Genomic DNA, 17984 nt, shown 5'->3' on the forward strand with positions numbered 1-17984 from the left:
TGATGATGGCCTGTGTGCCGATTCCAAGCCTAATCGTTTCACAGGCCTTTGTTAAAGTGAAAATCGTGTTTGGTGATGTTGTGTGGCTCAGAAGTGTGCTATCATTTTTGGGTTCCATTGCATTGTGTTTAAAGATCTGGGCCGGTTACAAATGTTATAGGATGTTTTATGAACTCCCGTGGCCAGAAACGTAACCCCAGGTTGCAAGAGATTGTTCCTGTAATAAATATCCTGCAAGCGGTTTTACATTAAAGTTTGGGCTTAAATGACAAATTGGCAATTAGCAGTTGGCATCCCAGAGCTGCACATGCTTTAATTGGTGCATTTGTAAGAAGTTTCTCAGCAAATAGCTTTGCCAGTTCTCGATGAGAAGTTCAAAATCACTAGTCCTAGTTTCACAAGCATCTCTTTTGTTTCATGTGGAGCCAAATGACTTCCAGCTCTCCCTCTCTAGATGTAATGGGTGGAGCTGCACCTCTGTGGACCTAATGGGCAGGGCTTGACCTAATTATGTTCAGGTTCCATTATTCATAGATGCCACCTACGTCACTACCAAATAGAACGCCGCCATATTTACGACCGATCTCACCCGGTATGGTCGCCCAAACTGCCCATTTGAATAAGAGAGAGAGAGACCTGGAGAAATTTTTAATTTTAGGCTCCGATCCTTATTTGTTACCCGCAGTTTTCTTTTGTCCATTATTATCTGCCTCAGACTCCATGATATAATATATTGTGCATAACCCTCCCCATACAGTGGGGGATCGCTTGAAGACTTTCAAGAGTACCGATACATATCAATATGCTGTGGCTGGATGGTGTAAAAGTGCAGCACCTGGCCACCAAGTATTTATATTCAATCATGGGAATTGTAGGTATTATAAAAAAACAATTAAAATGTATGATTTTAGTGGTAGTTTGCTTGAGTTGTTAGCTAGCTAAGTGGGTAACAGCTGGTAGCTTGCCAGCTGTTAGCCACGGCTCACGGCTAGCTGTCATTAATCTGGATTAGGCCTGTCGCAATAGTCAATAAATCAATTCATGGCATGCACGATAAAAAAAAAAAAAGAGCTCAATAATTTTTCCGGCCGCGATAATTTCCATTTGCGTGCTTGTTTGTTTTCCTCGTCTCTCTCTTTCTCTACCAGAGAGACTGGAAGACAACTCTGTTTAAGACATATTTTATGTGAATACTCTCCAAAACGGACATTTAAACACAATGTTGTGTGTATTTGTCCATTCAGACATGAAACCAAGCTCAATTCATTACTCGCACGCTGTATACGGGTCTATCGCTGCACGCTGTATACGGGTCTATCGCTGTCGGGTCAGGTTTGTGCGCACAAAGATGAGACATGATACAATATGAGACATGCAGCTCTTCACTTCAAATGACAGCAAACCACTTCTTTCTTCTAACCTTTTTTTTTTTAGTTTTTTATAGAATAAAATAACAGTTGTTGGGTGTTCCTCTTTTGGCTGTTGTAGTTGCCAACTGCACAACATATTGCAGACCATCGGTCATAAAGATGGTGGCGTAAAGCTAAAGTGACGTTATGTGACCTGAACGAATATTAGGGTTAGGGTGTGGCTAGATCTTCAAGCTCCACCAATTGGTTCTGCAGTGAGCAACCTCTCTTTAATTTGGCCATTAATGACAGTGACTACTTGCAGCCAATAACCCGTTCAAAACCAGGATATTAGCAATAACCCGGTCGCGAACGGCCATGTAAACACCGGCAAAAACCCGAATATGCTCATATCCCGGATTTTAAAATCCAGGATATAATACCTGGGGTACCCCTTTTTTAACCCGATTTTTTTGAGGAATCTTGGTCTTACAAAAATATACAAAAATCCGCGTGCAGTATACCGAAGTAAACATGGCGAGACCAGGCAAGACACAGCACAGCATACTTTTGAAGTGAGGTCAGTAACGTTACCAGCATCAAACGCAAACAAAGGCGATCGCTATCTGCCCTGAACTATTCAAATCTGCGTGCTGCTGTTGTTGTCTTTGGATACAGGAAGAAGAATCGGAAATGACGCATATTGCGTTTTAAGGTTGTCCGTACGTCTAGACGCTAACCGCACGTCACCGTTTACATCGGGATATTGCAATTCCATGTATACAGGAGAAACTCTCTCTGCTCACGCATGTAAACGGGTTATTCCTAATGTTTCAGAAACCCGAATAGTGACCTTAACCCGACCATAACCCGAAAATTGGCTGCATGTAAACGTAGACACTGAAACACAAAATCTGAATTTGGATGGTGAATACAGAGTTCATGTTAAAACAAGCAACTAAAAAAGATAATAGAATTACATCAATGATGTGAAAATCATCAGTGTTCACATACTATTAATCTTAGTTTACATGTTTAGATCTTCATGCGGCTGAATTTCAATTTACCATTATTGCTATATAGCTGACAATGAAATGTATTTCTATTATGTAAGAATGCATTAAAAACGAAACAAATTAAAATGTGAAATATGCTGCATGAACATTTATTCAAAATTATTCATCTTGAGACTCGCAAAAGATTGTGTTGGAAAATTATTGTTTTTAAAAGATTAACAACAGTAATCTAAATGGTAAAACAGGGGAAAGGAGTATATACAATTAAATATCCAATATCACCTGAATATATATATATATATATATATATATAAATTAGTGATATCTGATACTAGAAAGTATTGTAGGCTAATTAAATGAATTTGCTTTATAAAATAACAATTTAATGACTTTGTTATTCAACTTTACTACTTTATTCTTGAAAGGCCATGTTATATTATGAATATATTCAAGTGAAATGTAGTTGTATTGTGCTTTTCATAAAATACATACAGTTTAAAAGCAGCTTAAAAGAAAATTGTGGTTAATGTTTATAATATCTTAGAGCTGGTGTAGTTATAGTTACATTTACAAGCAATCATTTATTTAAAATTTGTTATATAGTGGATATTACCCAAAGTATAAATGTATGTGTGCAGGACAGTAAAGCTGGACAAACTTATACATCCAATTTCATATAAAGAGTTTGTGTGTCATGCAGCAACCTTTAGCTGTGACTGTATTCACATTATAGTTTAGTTCTCATAAAGTAATGCTTTAATAGTGCCAATTGTGGAGGGAAAACACATCTAATACTGTCAGACATTTTGCAAAGAATTATGGTACCGCATACTGGAAAACATAAAAGAATAACAAATAGTCTAATATAAAACTACACTAGCAAATAAAAAAAAAAATAGCCCATTGCAAAAGCGCATCCCAGACCTTTGATTAAAAAGAAAACAACACGTATTCACCCAAGAATACACAATTACAAACCCAAAATGCCATTAAAGTGATGCTCTGCACAAACTAGTTCCTCCGAAACCCATAAATGCAATTATAAATCAGGCTAGTGAATATATAACCTTCCTTCACACCCACAGACCCGGTTTTAGTGCTTCCCCCCTCCCCCTCTTGTTCTGTTTTTCTCACACTTTTGGGTTGGAGGCTCTTGTTCTCAAAGATTGATGAGACCGTAGGCTGTATGTGTGAGACAGACAGAGCATGGAGTGTGAGAAACGTGTGTGTGTGTGTGGCAGTGAACAATAAGCAATATCTCAGAGCAGTTTTTTTGACTCTTGAAAGATAAAAAGCTTTGGCACAGCACCGTGTTGCTGTCAGAGTCAGAGATATAAAGCAGAGATGGCTCGAGTTCAATGTCTGCATGAGCACTGGGTTAAAGCCCGAACAAACACCCTGTGACCGACCAGTACGGTCAAATTTTAATGCTACACTTTATATTCTGATCATATTACTATTTGATATCTCCATCTTTTGACCATAAAGCTAAAGTGTCCAAGCATCACATGTTCAGCAATACTAGCATTTACTCTGCAAACACTATTACCATCAGAGAGGATTATTTACCATTTTTTACAAATCCAAATGTTTACTTTTTTTAACATTAAATGTATATCTATTTTAGAGATGCACTGATAAATCAAACAATAATCATGTTCATCCTATATTATTGGCTGTCGGTATCAGCGGAGAAATTTAGTATCAGTGCATCGCTAATAGGGTTGGGAATCGAAAATTGATTCTGTGAACATCAGGTCAGGTCAGAAATCGGGTACTTGGTATAAAATAAAAAATGTGATTCCTCTTATCAATTCTTTTGTGTGCACTCAAGCGCAAGAAGAACTGCACACTGTTTCCTGTGCACAAAAAGGGGATTTTAAAGTGATTTTAAACTATTCAAGCACAAAAAAGAACCCTTTTTTTGCACTTGAACAAACAAAAATATGTCAAATGTAAATATCCTCGGTTATGTCTTAAGTGAACATAAGTTGAGAAAGAAAACGTGTAACAGTATATTGGATCTGTGCAGCTCTTAAAGTGACAGCAGCCTAATATTCCTGCGGCTGTCTCTATCATAATGTTATAATCAAACAAAAGACGATGAGAATATTCACTCGCTGTTCTTGACTGAATATATATATATATATATATATATATATATATATATATATATATATATATATAATATATATTTTTTTTTTCCTGAAAACCTAAAAATCTTGAAACACTGTTTATTTCAGTCGTATCTTGTGTGATTGCCTGCTATTTATTTATTTGTTAGTTTTGAATACAATGAAATGTTTTGCAACAAGACTTAAATATTTTCTACCTTATTGGAATCAAAATTAGGAATCGATGCACAGAAAAGGAATAGTAAAATTTCAAAGGATACCCAACCTTAATCTCCAATAAATAAAACTAACTGTAAGTGAATAACCGGTAGTAACTTTATTTATATAGCAGCACATATAAATACAGAAAACCTGACCGACTTGATGAACAGAAATAACTATATTGCTTGTGTTGCTCACCCTTTGCCAACTACATCCAAACCTAAAGTTTGAAATGAAAACCTAGCCTAAAAATCTGTTTACAAGTTCTTTTGGGCCCTGAGCGGAAAAGAGATCTCTGATTCCAGTTCACAGCTGGCAGAGCATTTTATACCTGTACATTTTTTTTTAAAGTGTTATTTTGGAGTTAGCCAAAGGATGAACATCCTCAGCTGATTCTTGGCACTTCTTTCCACTCTTACGTTTATCTCGGGGGGTTATAATTTCCACTTCTGTCCAGGACTTGCTCTCAGAGAGTATGTTCTTTGTAAAGCTTTGGAACAGTTTATATTGTGAAAAATGTTGTTAAAACAATAAAATCGAATCAAATGTCACTAATGCAGTAATACATTGAACAATTGTGGCTGGATTTCAAAAGAAAGGGTTTGCAGTACGTTCCAACATGCAGAATGTATGTTGATTTATACAGTAGATGTTGTTGACTGCCTCGTGCCTCCTATAGAGAGCATACAGACGTCCCGCTGGGCCACGAGGCTCTGGAATATTCCATAAGCGTGACTGCTCCGTTTCCATTCGCTCACCAAGAGACAGAAGCCCCAGTCACGCTGGGAATTCTCAACGGAGAGTCGGCTTTTATCCGGAATGATCTGGAATTATCCCCATAGGGTTCGTAATTCCTGGCACACAGTAACTTCCTGGCTGTCAATTTTCACCGCCTGCGTTCTGCCACAGCCAGGGGAAGGATGGACACCTTCAGTCTGGAATTTAATTAAGACCTCGCTGAACACTTCCTGCTGTGCTGGCGAATTATGCCAGAACAAAAAAAAAAAAAATCCAATGCAAGCACGGACAGAATAAAGAACAACTTGACCCACTTCGATTAAATAGACTGTAGATTAAACTATATTTGAATTTTGATTCTGTGAATGTCAAGCCAGAATTTTGACCATTTTATACGTTGTTCTATCTATCTATCTATCTATCTATCTATCTATCTATCTATCTATCTATCTATCTATCTATCTATCTATCTATCTATCTATCTATCTATCTATCTATCTATCTATCTATCTATCTATCAGGCTTAAAGGCTTTTTAAGCCCTTTCAAACAAGAATATGTCAATCCAACATTCAAAGTGTGTCTTGATAGGAATTCAGATCCGTAGTTCCTGTTTACCATCTCATATTTAGTTCAAATTTAGTTGAATATGATTCACAACCCTGAGGAACATCGCAAAAACGTTAGATCCATGTACCTCCAGACTCAAAAAACATCTGCTGCATGTCGCGCCAACACATGGAATGTTTTAGGAGACATTGTCCAGATGAGCAAACACTAAAACTGACATCTTCCAGATGAAAATGAATGCACACCTGGTCAGCCTGTTCTATCAGGGATGTGTCTCATTAACTCAACTGCTTGTATTGTAAGTGAATTATGTAAATGAATCACTTTCTCTCTCACTTCTGTTCAGGTGTGGTACATGGACGGTTACCACAACAACCGCTTCGTGCGGGAGTACAAGTCTATGGTCGACTTCATGACGTCGGACAACTTCACGTCTCACCGGCTCCCGCACCCTTGGTCCGGGACGGGTCAGGTGGTCTACAACGGTTCCATCTATTTTAACAAGTTCCAGAGTAACATGATAATCAAGTTTGACTTCAAGACCTCCACCATCAGTAGGTCTCAGCGTCTGGACAACGCAGGCTACAGCAACACCTACCATTACGCCTGGGGAGGACACTCCGACATCGACCTCATGGTGGACGAGGGCGGGCTATGGGCCGTGTACGCCACCAATCAGAACGCGGGGAACATCGTCATCAGCAAGCTCCACCCCCTGACCCTGCACATCATCCAGTCTTGGACAACCAATCACCCGAGGCGCAGTGCCGGGGAGTCCTTTATGATTTGCGGGACGCTGTACGTGACCAATGGCTACTCAGGAGGGACCAAAGTCTACTACGCCTACCACACCAACTCCTCAACGTACGAGTACATCGATATCGTTCTACAGAACAAGTACTCGCACATCTCCATGCTGGACTACAACCCGCGAGATCGAGCTCTATACGCCTGGAATAACGGACATCAGGTTCTGTACAACGTTACTCTTTTCCATGTCATCCGCTCGGAGCAGCTGTAACCGTGGAGGATTTAGTTTGGAGAATCTGAAAGGAACAGAAAACTGAACCCAAACAATCATTTTTGAATGTTCTTCAACAGATTGTTACAACACTGCAAAAAAAAGGAAAAAAAAAAAGATGTTGTTCCTCAGTATTTTTGTCTTGTTTTTCAGTATAATTATCAAAACATTCTTAATACAAGATACATTTAGTTTCAAAATGACACTGGAAGATATAGGGCTCTATCTTGCACCCGGCGTAAATTACTTTGTACACTGGCGCATTTATCATTCCTATTTTGCACCCGCGCAAAGGGGGCTTTTCAAACTAGGGAATGAACTTACGCTCCCTGGGCGAGTTGGCGCAAAAAGGAGGCGTGTTTCGGTGCATACATTCCCTAGTGCTATTTTGCAGTTCCAGAAAATAATTGCGCCACTGACCAGAAAAAACCTAGTCTAAAGTCAGTGGCGCGTTGCGCGTACATTCAGATGCTATTTTAAGCACGCTTGAAATGCTCGGCCATAATACAATTATACAAAATATAAAAAAAAAAAAATTATTATATGCATGTTTAACCAAAGCTAATTTGGGTGTGTTTGTCCCATCCCTAACGGCCCTGACGAGAACATCGATTTCCTCGGCTGTGAACCGATTGTGAAGCGCGCATGGTAAATGTGCCGTTATAATAGTATACTGCGCCATGGAACAAGCGCACCTCATTCATCATGCTCTTAAAGGGAATGTGATACGACGCTCTTATTGGTTTGTTTCCGTTACGCCCAAACCACACCTATGATGAAGCTACTCCTGACCAACCCCTTTTAAACTTGCGTCGGGCGCAAGAGTCATTTATCCCGCCAGGTAAAATAGCAACAGCGCACAAGACCCGCCCACAAAGTTACTTGCGCTTCGCGCTTGATACTTGCGTTTCAGATCGTTAAAATAAGGCCCAAAGTGTTTTCTGAAAAAATGAAAGTTTTCACTGAAAATATCACAAGAGAAACACACTTGTTTTCCCTTTGAATTAAGTTTAATTTAATTCAAATTCAATTCAAAATGTCTCATAACCCCGGGGAACATCGTAAAAACATTAGATTCATGTACTTTCCGACTCAAAAACACCCGCAGCATGTCGAGTTAAAATCCGACAGGGAATGTTATAGGAGCATAAACTAAAGATGACATCTTTCAGATGAAAATTAATAAGTTTAACACATAAGTTTTTATTTTTCTGACCTCACTGGAAGATTTTTGCTCTCGTTTTAAGCATAAACTCACTTAATTTTGGTGATTTTGTCAGACATTCTAATCTTGAGTCATTTTGCATCTTAAGTAAAAGTATCTTGACATAAGAATGTTTAAATATTTGAACACAAGACAAAAATACAGAGTAGAAAATATTTTTTGCAGTGAAAAAATGCTATGCTGAATGAAAAATGAACCATTTAAAGAACAATAGACATGTGAATGGAAAATAAAACACAAAATTATGAACAGATGCCAAAAAAATCAAATAAAGCCACGCCTTTCTTTTTTTACAAAAGACTTTTCATTTTAGGACAGTGTCCGGTTCGATTTGTTTTCCAGTAGCACTGAAAATACATTTGTCCATGGTTTTCTGCACACTGAAATATGGAGAGCATCGGGATTTAGTTACGAACTAGTAGCCCACATGGAATACTCAACCCTTTCCTCATAAACTGAGTGTGTGCAGGAAAACCGAAGGTGCTTCACTTGGAATACTAACTCTGTCGGCAAGCTGTCTGTGCAATATCATAAGTTCAACTTGTGTGCTTTGCAGACCTCATTTCTTTAGATAATCCAGAAAAAAAACATGATTGGTTGAAGGCGCTGACTGTTGAAAGCTCTGTTGTCGTTTAAAGGACTCTTGTGAGATTTTACTTGAACTCCTCTGCGATTAAGTTCTCTCGATGTGGACCATTCCATGATATTTTTTAACGACTTACATGTATGTAGCACCTGAGAACAGACCAAAGCGGTGCTATTAAAGTCAACATGAATTCAAAATTCACCCTGTTTACCACACTCATATCACACTTTCTGAACCTGAAAGGGGTCTGGGGTGGGGTTGGGTCCCGATATTTGTGCTTATTTCAGTTACTTATAACATTTGAATGGCTAAAGTCAGTATTCAGCAACAAGCTATAATACAGTGTAAAAAAGTTATGACAACATACATTTTACATTGCTCTAGCTCATCAAAATAAGCAATTATCAACTTTTTTATACGTTTTACAAGATTCAACTTTTTTTAAGTCAGTTTAATGTAATTTAAGTTGAAAAGACTTATACATCCAAGTTGATTGTACTTTTACACTTTTACATTGTACAATAATATGTGAGCAGCATGTATGACCATTTGAGCATATCCATCATTTTAGTCATTTTCACAATGCAATCAATTCCTAAAGGATAAAATCAAATTTTTCATGTTGACTTTAAACCTTCTCTGGTGAGAATATCACCATTCAGGCTACAATACACACTTTGTTGTGCTTGTAAATGGATGTCAGCTACATCATGGCTGCTATGATTCACCAACTCCATGTAACAGATGTGTTGTAACAGAAGTTTTGTTAGCAGATGGTTCAGGTACAATCTTACTCCGAATTAGTCTCTGTGCCGGTGAATTCTTGTAAAGTTACTTCTTTAGTTTTGCATGAGCAGTTTCTACATGCGCAGGTGTGCCCAATGGAATGTTTACCTGTGTGACGGGTTGGGGTTGGTTATAATCTTTAGGGAAAAAAAGAAAAAAAAAGATGCTTGTTTCTATCTGGTTTGTTTCGATGGCTTGTTTCTTAACGCCCATTCTTGATTTTTGTAGATTTACAGTTTGATGTTTTTTGTACTATAGTACCGTCTGCTTGGGTGATGCTTCAATGTCTTTGTTTTAGTTTGATGGTGTTATACATTTCCGTCACAAAAACTCAAAAAAGATCGATATCAGAATGTTAAATGTCTCTAAGTCACTTAGAGGACATCTCAAATATGAATATGAAACTATGACGTCATATCTAATGTAATCATTTTAAAAAGGCTCATATGGTCTAGCTAAACCTAATTCCAGTTTTTATTCTTTATGCGCTTAGCTGGATGTATGTATACGATACGATTATTCTTATCAATAAAAGGGGATTTATATCCTGATGTCATCATTTGATCTCTGAGTTTGTTTCATCATGGGCTGAAGGTTTCATCCCTGAACCAAAAATGACTTAGCTAGCATTAACCACCTTTATCAGCGATGTAATGTTGGTTGATAAGCTTCATCAGCAGAGTGTTGCTATTAAACATGCAGAGGACAGGCATATGTATGTTATTCAGTCACGTAACACATATGACACTATTTTAAGCCTGTCTGACAAAAAAAGAATGACTATTACTGTTATCACACAGTAGAAACCACAGTTGAAGCCCAGAGCGTTTTCACAATGCTGCATTTTGGTTACAATCACTGTAAAACGCATCTAAACTAGAATGCTAATCATATGCTAATCAAGTTGTTCATACTATTTGCAGAAGTCATATAGCTTTAATTCATATAGCCTTGACACAATTGGCAATGATAAATTATTATGACAGAGCACTGAAGCCTTATTTTTCAATCTCAGTCACTCATTTTCTTTCATTAATACCATCACATACTTTTATTTGAACATTTTGCTTTGAAAGACACGCAGTAAAAAGTACCAGGATGGATGTGGTTCATAAAACATTGCAAAAGGACATGCTAACGACATCATAACATTTCTACAATGTTGTAAAATTACACAGGCCTCTTATACTTGCAAAAATGTGATAGTAGTTGTATTAACTTGTAGATAGCAAATCAAGCATTAAAATGTCCTTTTCACAACAATGTTTTGACAACATACTTGAGGCATAAGCTATAACGATGGGTAGCTCAACTAAAACATTGCTGAGGATTGCTAGTTGTGTTTTTGCTGTTGAGGGACCCAATTATATTAAAATTAACTACTTTGCAGACACTTTCCAAACCAAAACATAAGTGGTAGCCAACACAAATCACATTACTGCCATCCGCCAGGACAGGAAGCAAATTACAAAATGCCAAACTGACTAAGCTAGTTTTTAAAGGGTAATACGGAAGGAGTGAACATAATTTTCTTATTATTCCTGTACGAAGTATATTATTATTGATGTTTTTGTGGAGTGGAATATTAAGATATTAACACTATAGAAACACTAATGATTTTGGAAGGGACTTTGAATTACAGTAGCATTGATTTAAACCTGTTTAACAACAAAATCGCTATTCCATCCTAAATATAAGATGATAATTTTATTCATGAATAAATCTCAGTTTTGTTTAATATTTAATATTAATATTTTCCTTTTAAATATAAATATATTAAATATATTTTCATGATCTTTTAATATATTTATCTAATAATTAAATAATATATGTTATTTACATTTTTATTTTGAATATGTATCCGTATAAGGTAAGAATGAGTATGAAAGAAAGTATGTAAGAATATACACAAACTCACACACACAAACTGCTTTTGCCGTTCACAGGCGTGCACAGGTGTGTGTATTCATGGATAAGATCAAGTCCCATCCAATATAGTTTACTGCTTAAGAAGGAAATACTTCACAGCTCTGAAGTCAAACGAACGGCAAAAGCAGTTTTTGATGTAGCCTAGTTGTTTTTAAATCCTGAAGAACAGTTTCACCCAATGGAATTGAAATCATCACATGAATATAAGAGACCTGAGGCAATGACCCATCGTGTCCTGATGAAAATATGATGGGATTTGGGCGAAAAGCATTAGACATTCGGAATGAGAAACTATCATCCCTCTATCTATCTCTCTGGAAACCGCCGGAAAAAGTCAAGCGCTCCTTTCCGTATCTCTCTTCCTTTCTTTATCTCTTTCCTTCTCCATTTAGATCGCTTTTTTATCTCTCTAATGTAGGTTTTTAAGTGTAACAATAAATGTTCAAACTCATCCCCCTCTCTCTTTTCCCTGCAAGCTGTCTGTCCTGTCATCCTCTCCCCCTTCCCTTTCTCTCTCATTTGATGTTTCAATCGATGAATAAATGATTGTTTCTATTCTGAGCAGCTCGGTCTGAGAGAAACGGTGAGCGGGAGAGACTGAACAAAATACAGAGCGAAATAACAGACTCTGTCTGAGCGAAACAATGTGCCGTCATTTGGACTGAATCAATCTACATCCTAAACAGGGCAAGTATTCTGCTCTCCACCTCAGCTCTTCTCTTCTCTTCACATCTGTCATCTCCCAGCTCTTCATCCATCACTCTTGCTCTCACTATTTTCTCTGCCTTCCAGGCTGTTAGACCACGGATGTTTCGCTTGTGGCCCGCGGGCCAAATCCGCCCCGTCAATCATTTTTATGTGGCGCGCTGATACAGGAGAGCACTCTGTGTGCTAAACTCAGCTGGCGTCAATTAGCTGATTGTGTCCACACTGTGTTTAAGGTCTTTCTGGTCTCAGTTCAGCTGTAGTTTCTCAAGCATGAACTTTAACACATGCCATACTTTCCATCTAAAAATCGACTAGAAACCCCCTCAGTTTTTTAAATCTGGCTCCTGGCTGGACTGAATACCATTCTGAACAATTTTACAGAATAGCATTTCATAAATAATGCATTCACTCATATTGATTTGACCCTTCTTTGTTTTAGTTCATTTTAGGTTGGTTGAACATCAAGTCGGTAAAATCAATTAACCTAAGCTTGAATAAACTAAAAAGTTCTGAAACTGGTTGCCTTAAAGGGATAGTTCACTTTGAAATTAATATTTGATATGTTTTAGCTTACCTCAAGTGCATCCAGGATGTAGGTGTCTTTGTTTCCGCATTATTTTCAATTTTGATATTTTTAGGTCAAACCATTCGTGTCTATAAGTCATATAATGGAGGTCTATGGGGTCCACCTCAAAGAGCATGCACAGAGAAGTCCAAATTAAACATGATTCAATGACTCGTAAATGTAAGTATTGATGGCCTAAAACACGAAACGAGCGGTTTGTGTGAGAAAACGAACAGTATTTATATAGATTTTACCACTTGTAACACACACAAAGCGCCCGCGTCCTCAGATCACTTGGACTTGGCTGTGGTACACAAGAGGTAAAATCTATATAAATACTGTTTGTTTTCTCACACAAACTGCTCGTTTCGTGTCTTAGGCCATCAATGTATACTTACATTTACGAGTCATTAAATCATGTTTAATTTGGACTTCTCTGTGCATGCTCTTTGAGGTGGACCCCATATACCTCCATCATATGACCAACAGTTTGACCTAAAAATATCAAAATTGAAGCTACTGCAGAAACAAAGACACCTACATATTGGGTGCCCTTGAGGTAAGCTAAAACATTAATTTTATTAATTTCATAATAAAAAATAATTTCAAAGTGAACTATCCCTTTAAATCTTTAGGTTTTCTCAACCTCTGATTTTTTTCAGTGTACCCAGCTAACAAAAATATGTTGTAAGATTGTTTTGAAAACATCAACGTTAATGTAAACGTAAAAAGTTCTTTGAGTGATTTTCTTCAGCGATTTTCTTTACTTTTCTCTTCTGATATCCTATATTACAAAATTAAAATGAATAAGCTTAAAAACAAAAGACTCAAACCATTTAAAATATATTATGAAATTTAAAAAAACACTCTAAAATGAGCAATCTGGATAAAAAAAAAATTAAACTACACTTTGTTTGTGCTTTATATCATACTTTGAAAACTGTCCACGCTGTACATACTTCTCATGTAGAAATATTTAAAATGAGATTCAGCCATACCTCACCCCGCACACACACAGGTTGCCAGATTTCCGAGTGTGATGTCAGGCAGATTGATCTCAGCATTATGACTTTTGCCAGACTGTTGCCCGAGTAACACCTGCTCTCCTCATTATTCACCGCTCTCCAGATTGAGTCTCCGCATGCACCTGTTGAGCGGGATTTCTGGCTCCAATCAGTGAGCAGATGAGAGATGCTGAAATGAGCTGATGTTTATGCCACATCTGGATAAAAGCCACGTCCTGAGATGACACTGACTGAACACACACACACACACACAAGCACTGGACATTAACCTATTCATTCACACTGTGAAAATGCTGCTTTAGTTCCGAATCTTTTAGTTGTTACTAAACATGCGCTTGACGGACACTCTTTAAATTGATAAAAAAAAAAAGCAAAAATGTTTCTTGAGCACCAAATCATCATCATAGAATGATTTCTGAAGGATCATGTGACACTGAAGACTGGAGAAATGATGCTGACATTTCAGCTTCTAATAGAAAATAACTTTTTACTTTTTAATTGATATGCACTTAGTGTTTGGAAATTGATTTGAACCTTTCATACTGATAGTCTGTTTAATTGTTACACATGTGATCTCATTGAATAACATTTTATCTTTCAATCTTCTTACTATGTGTCTGTATATTCCCAATCTGTCCTTCTCATATTGAAAGTGTATTTCATCTAAAATCTCATCACTTCACCAAGGGATTGCACTGCATCAAAACAAACACACACACACACACAAGTCTTTTTCTCTCCCTTAATGTGACAGACGCAACCATCGGCAGCTATGAATAATCAATGAACTCCATCTGTTCAAGGGAGACCTGAGGAAGACAATGAACTCACACACACCTAATGTCGACATTTCTCTCTACAGATGTGTGTGTGTGTGTGTGTGTGTGTGTGTGTGTGTGTGTGTGTGTGTGTGTGTGAGAGAGAGAGAGGCTGTAGGCCACATCCTTGTCAGAGCAACTCGATTAGTCAAAAAGACAAGCTGACAACATTAATTGATGAGAATATAATCAAATTTCCATTTCCTGTAAATGAGTTTATTAATCTACAGAGGAAGCAAACATGTACTCCTTATTTTTATATGCAGAGTCTTGTGTGATGTTGTTTGTGTGTGAATGAACTCCCTTAGTAAGGTGAACCCTGCACAGTGTGTGCGTGCGTGCGTGAGTGAGTTGTGCCCTTGGGGTGTTGCAATAGCCAATGAGTTTCAAATGGCAATCAGTTACACTTACAACACTTACAGTATTTCCCTTGACACAAACTAGAGGTGAAAGCATGTGTGTGCTTGCCGATGCAGTTCTGGGATGCAAAAGCATTCATCATGGACAATGGCAAGAGACGTGTCAGAACCCACATCAGCTGATGCTGTCGGACACAGATGGTTCAAACGATTCCTGAGCATGCACCATCTGACAACAACTCCAAATCATCCATCCTTGTCTTAATAACCTGCCAGTAGCCTTAGGCCACCCTTAAAAATATTCTTGTTTGCCGTAACCCGACCGACCCTGTCAATTTAGGGCCGACCCAATTTTTTATTTTTTTTCCCTTTTAGTCCGACCGACTTGCCGGTTGTAACTTGCGTTCAGACCGACCGATTTTTTTTTTTTTTACTCTTCAAACGACAAATTCAAATTCCATAAAATGATATTTTAGTTAGTATTGTGAAAGTTGCTTATGTCTACAAACGTAGGCTACGTTATTTCTTTTAAATAAAAACCCGTGGCGTCATAGTCATCTGATTATGTTTACACGATTGGTTTACCCGTGTCACACTGTCTATAAGGCTTATACGTTCGCTTCGTTTCATTCAGTGTTCCCGCTTGGTAAACCCGGTATTAAATGGGCTGAATATCAACCATCTCTATATATAATAATAATATTAAACAATTTGTCTGATGCAATTTTGCTATTCCCAGTCCAGAAGAGAGAGAGAGCGATCTCTCACCCGGAGCCACAGCGCGAACCACATGACAGCCCTGCTTAATGAGTGACAATGAGGACAGAACGTGGTTACCTACACTTTAGATCTGGGATATTATTCTAATTGTATTTTAGATTTCCGCTTTCAAAGATTATAAAAAGATATTTGAGATGAAACCATTACAGACGCATTCTGTCTATAGCGCAACTTCCTTCCCTTCACAGCGTTGCGCTGTCATTTCTTCCTAAAACCCAAACGTACCGTCAGAATGAGCACGATCGGTAATTGTTGTAAAATGCAGTCTGTACTGTTGCTAAACTGCGTACGGGTTCAATCATTAAAAGAGCTATTAAAAGCACAAAAGTCTGCGCAAGAGACGCTGTTCACAAGGTGATGCGTGCTCCGAAATGCACTGCAACGGGACAAGAAAAGTAGGCTATAGCCTCATTTTGGGCTTCATGTGCGCAGCTAAACTATCAAATATACATAAAATCTAAAATGACCTGCTCTGAGATTCATTTAAACACAGTTTATGTCTTAAATGGATGTGAAGATAATCAGATAATTAACAGATAATTAGATCCGCACTCGGTCTTAAAGGGGCAGTAGTCTAATAAACATGTGACGATTGAGCCAGTAATGGGAATCAAACACAACAAAAGGCAGAGAAAAATCACTCGCAGCTCTTGAATTATTAACTTAAACTTTAATAAGCATTAATCTAACTATGATAAACCATGCAGTGTCATTTTACATTTGATTTACTAAATTAAATTTCTTTTCAGACAGCGCAACACACTTAACTGAAAAGTAGCTAATTTTAGACCTTTCTGAAATTAAAGCACTGTGTATATAGGCTAATTTGTATCTTTGTTTAATTGTATTCTTTGTTTCACCATGTGTTTGTTGTTTTTGCTTATATCTCATGTATTTGGGGAAAAAAAGCCTGCACACTGCTGCATAACAAATACAGTAGATATTTATTCATTTTGTGACTGGCCTAAAAACGTAACCGGTTGTAGGTTGCAATAACACCTAGTGGTGGATGCACAGTTTGAAGACCCAGTCAGTGACGTCACAGTATGCAATTAAAAAAAAAAAAAAAATTCATGATCACCATGACCAAAATTTTACTTTTTTTTTTTACACTGAATCATGGAAAAAAAAAATATAGACCTACCTACCGACCCTTTTTTAAAAAAAAAATTGCTGTTACTGCAAACCAAAATATTTTTAAGGATGGCCTTAGACACAGTGAATCACCAGATCCTCCTGTCCACCCATAATCTTGACATCAGAGGATCAGTCTGATTTCACATGAGGTCCTACAAGGAGCATTGTCCACATACACTTCACCAAATAAGGTAATTATTCTGGTTAAGCCAACCAAACAAACAATATAAATAACTAGCTAGCTAACTGACTAACTGGCTAACTAAACAACTAAAATAAACAGATTAACTCATTGAATAAATAATCAACCAAATATACAACAACTAATGGAATAATTAAATAAACAACAAACTAAATAACTAATCGACCAACTAAAACAACTTAAATAACGAATTAACTAAATAAGCAACTAACTAAAACAAATAATGGAATAACTTACAAAATACACAACTAACTAAATAACCAACTCAATTAAATAAACAACTACCCGACTAACAAAAAACAACTAACTAAATAAACAACTATAACTAGCTAAATAAAATTAAAAAACACACACACACACACACACACACACACACACAAAACTAACTAAACTGGCTAACTAAAACAATTAACTGACTACCTAAAACAAATAATGGAATAACTAACTAAATAAACTGGCTAACTAAAACAACTAATGGACTAACTAAATTAAATAAAAAAGAACTGACAAACTAAATAAAAGAACAACTAACTAAACTGACTAACTAAAATAACTCACTAACTAAAACAACTCACTGACTAACTGACTAAAATAAATAACTGACTAACTAAATAAAACAACTAAATGACTAACTAAATACAAAACAACTGACTAAACAAACAAGTAACTAACTAAAACAACAAGTAATAGGTTAACTAGCTAAATAAACAACTAATTGACGAAACAAAAAATTAAAGATCTAACGAAAAAAACTTAATGATTAACTGAAAAAAAAAACTATTTCAATTAACTAAAAAAACAATGGTCAAACTTAAAACAACTGACTGACTAACTA

General features: G+C 37.0%; 1 protein-coding gene across 2 annotated transcripts in view; it reads left to right on the forward strand.

The window, feature by feature from the left end:
* The window catches only part of olfm1b (olfactomedin 1b), a 38352-nt gene extending 31297 nt beyond the window's left edge, over window positions 1–7055 (forward strand). For both annotated transcript variants that reach the window (XM_039681770.2, XM_039681768.2), the window contains exon 6: window positions 6355–7055. In XM_039681770.2, coding sequence (XP_039537704.1) covers window positions 6355–7029 — 675 coding nt within the window. In that variant the 3' untranslated portion in view covers window positions 7030–7055. The remainder of the gene's footprint in view (window positions 1–6354) is intronic.
* Window positions 7056–17984: the final 10929 nt, after the last annotated feature.

Source organism: Pimephales promelas, chromosome 19 (assembly GCF_988280905.1).
Source record: "Pimephales promelas chromosome 19, fPimPro1.hap1.1, whole genome shotgun sequence".
In the NCBI taxonomy this organism is placed as follows: Eukaryota; Metazoa; Chordata; class Actinopteri; order Cypriniformes; family Leuciscidae; genus Pimephales; species Pimephales promelas.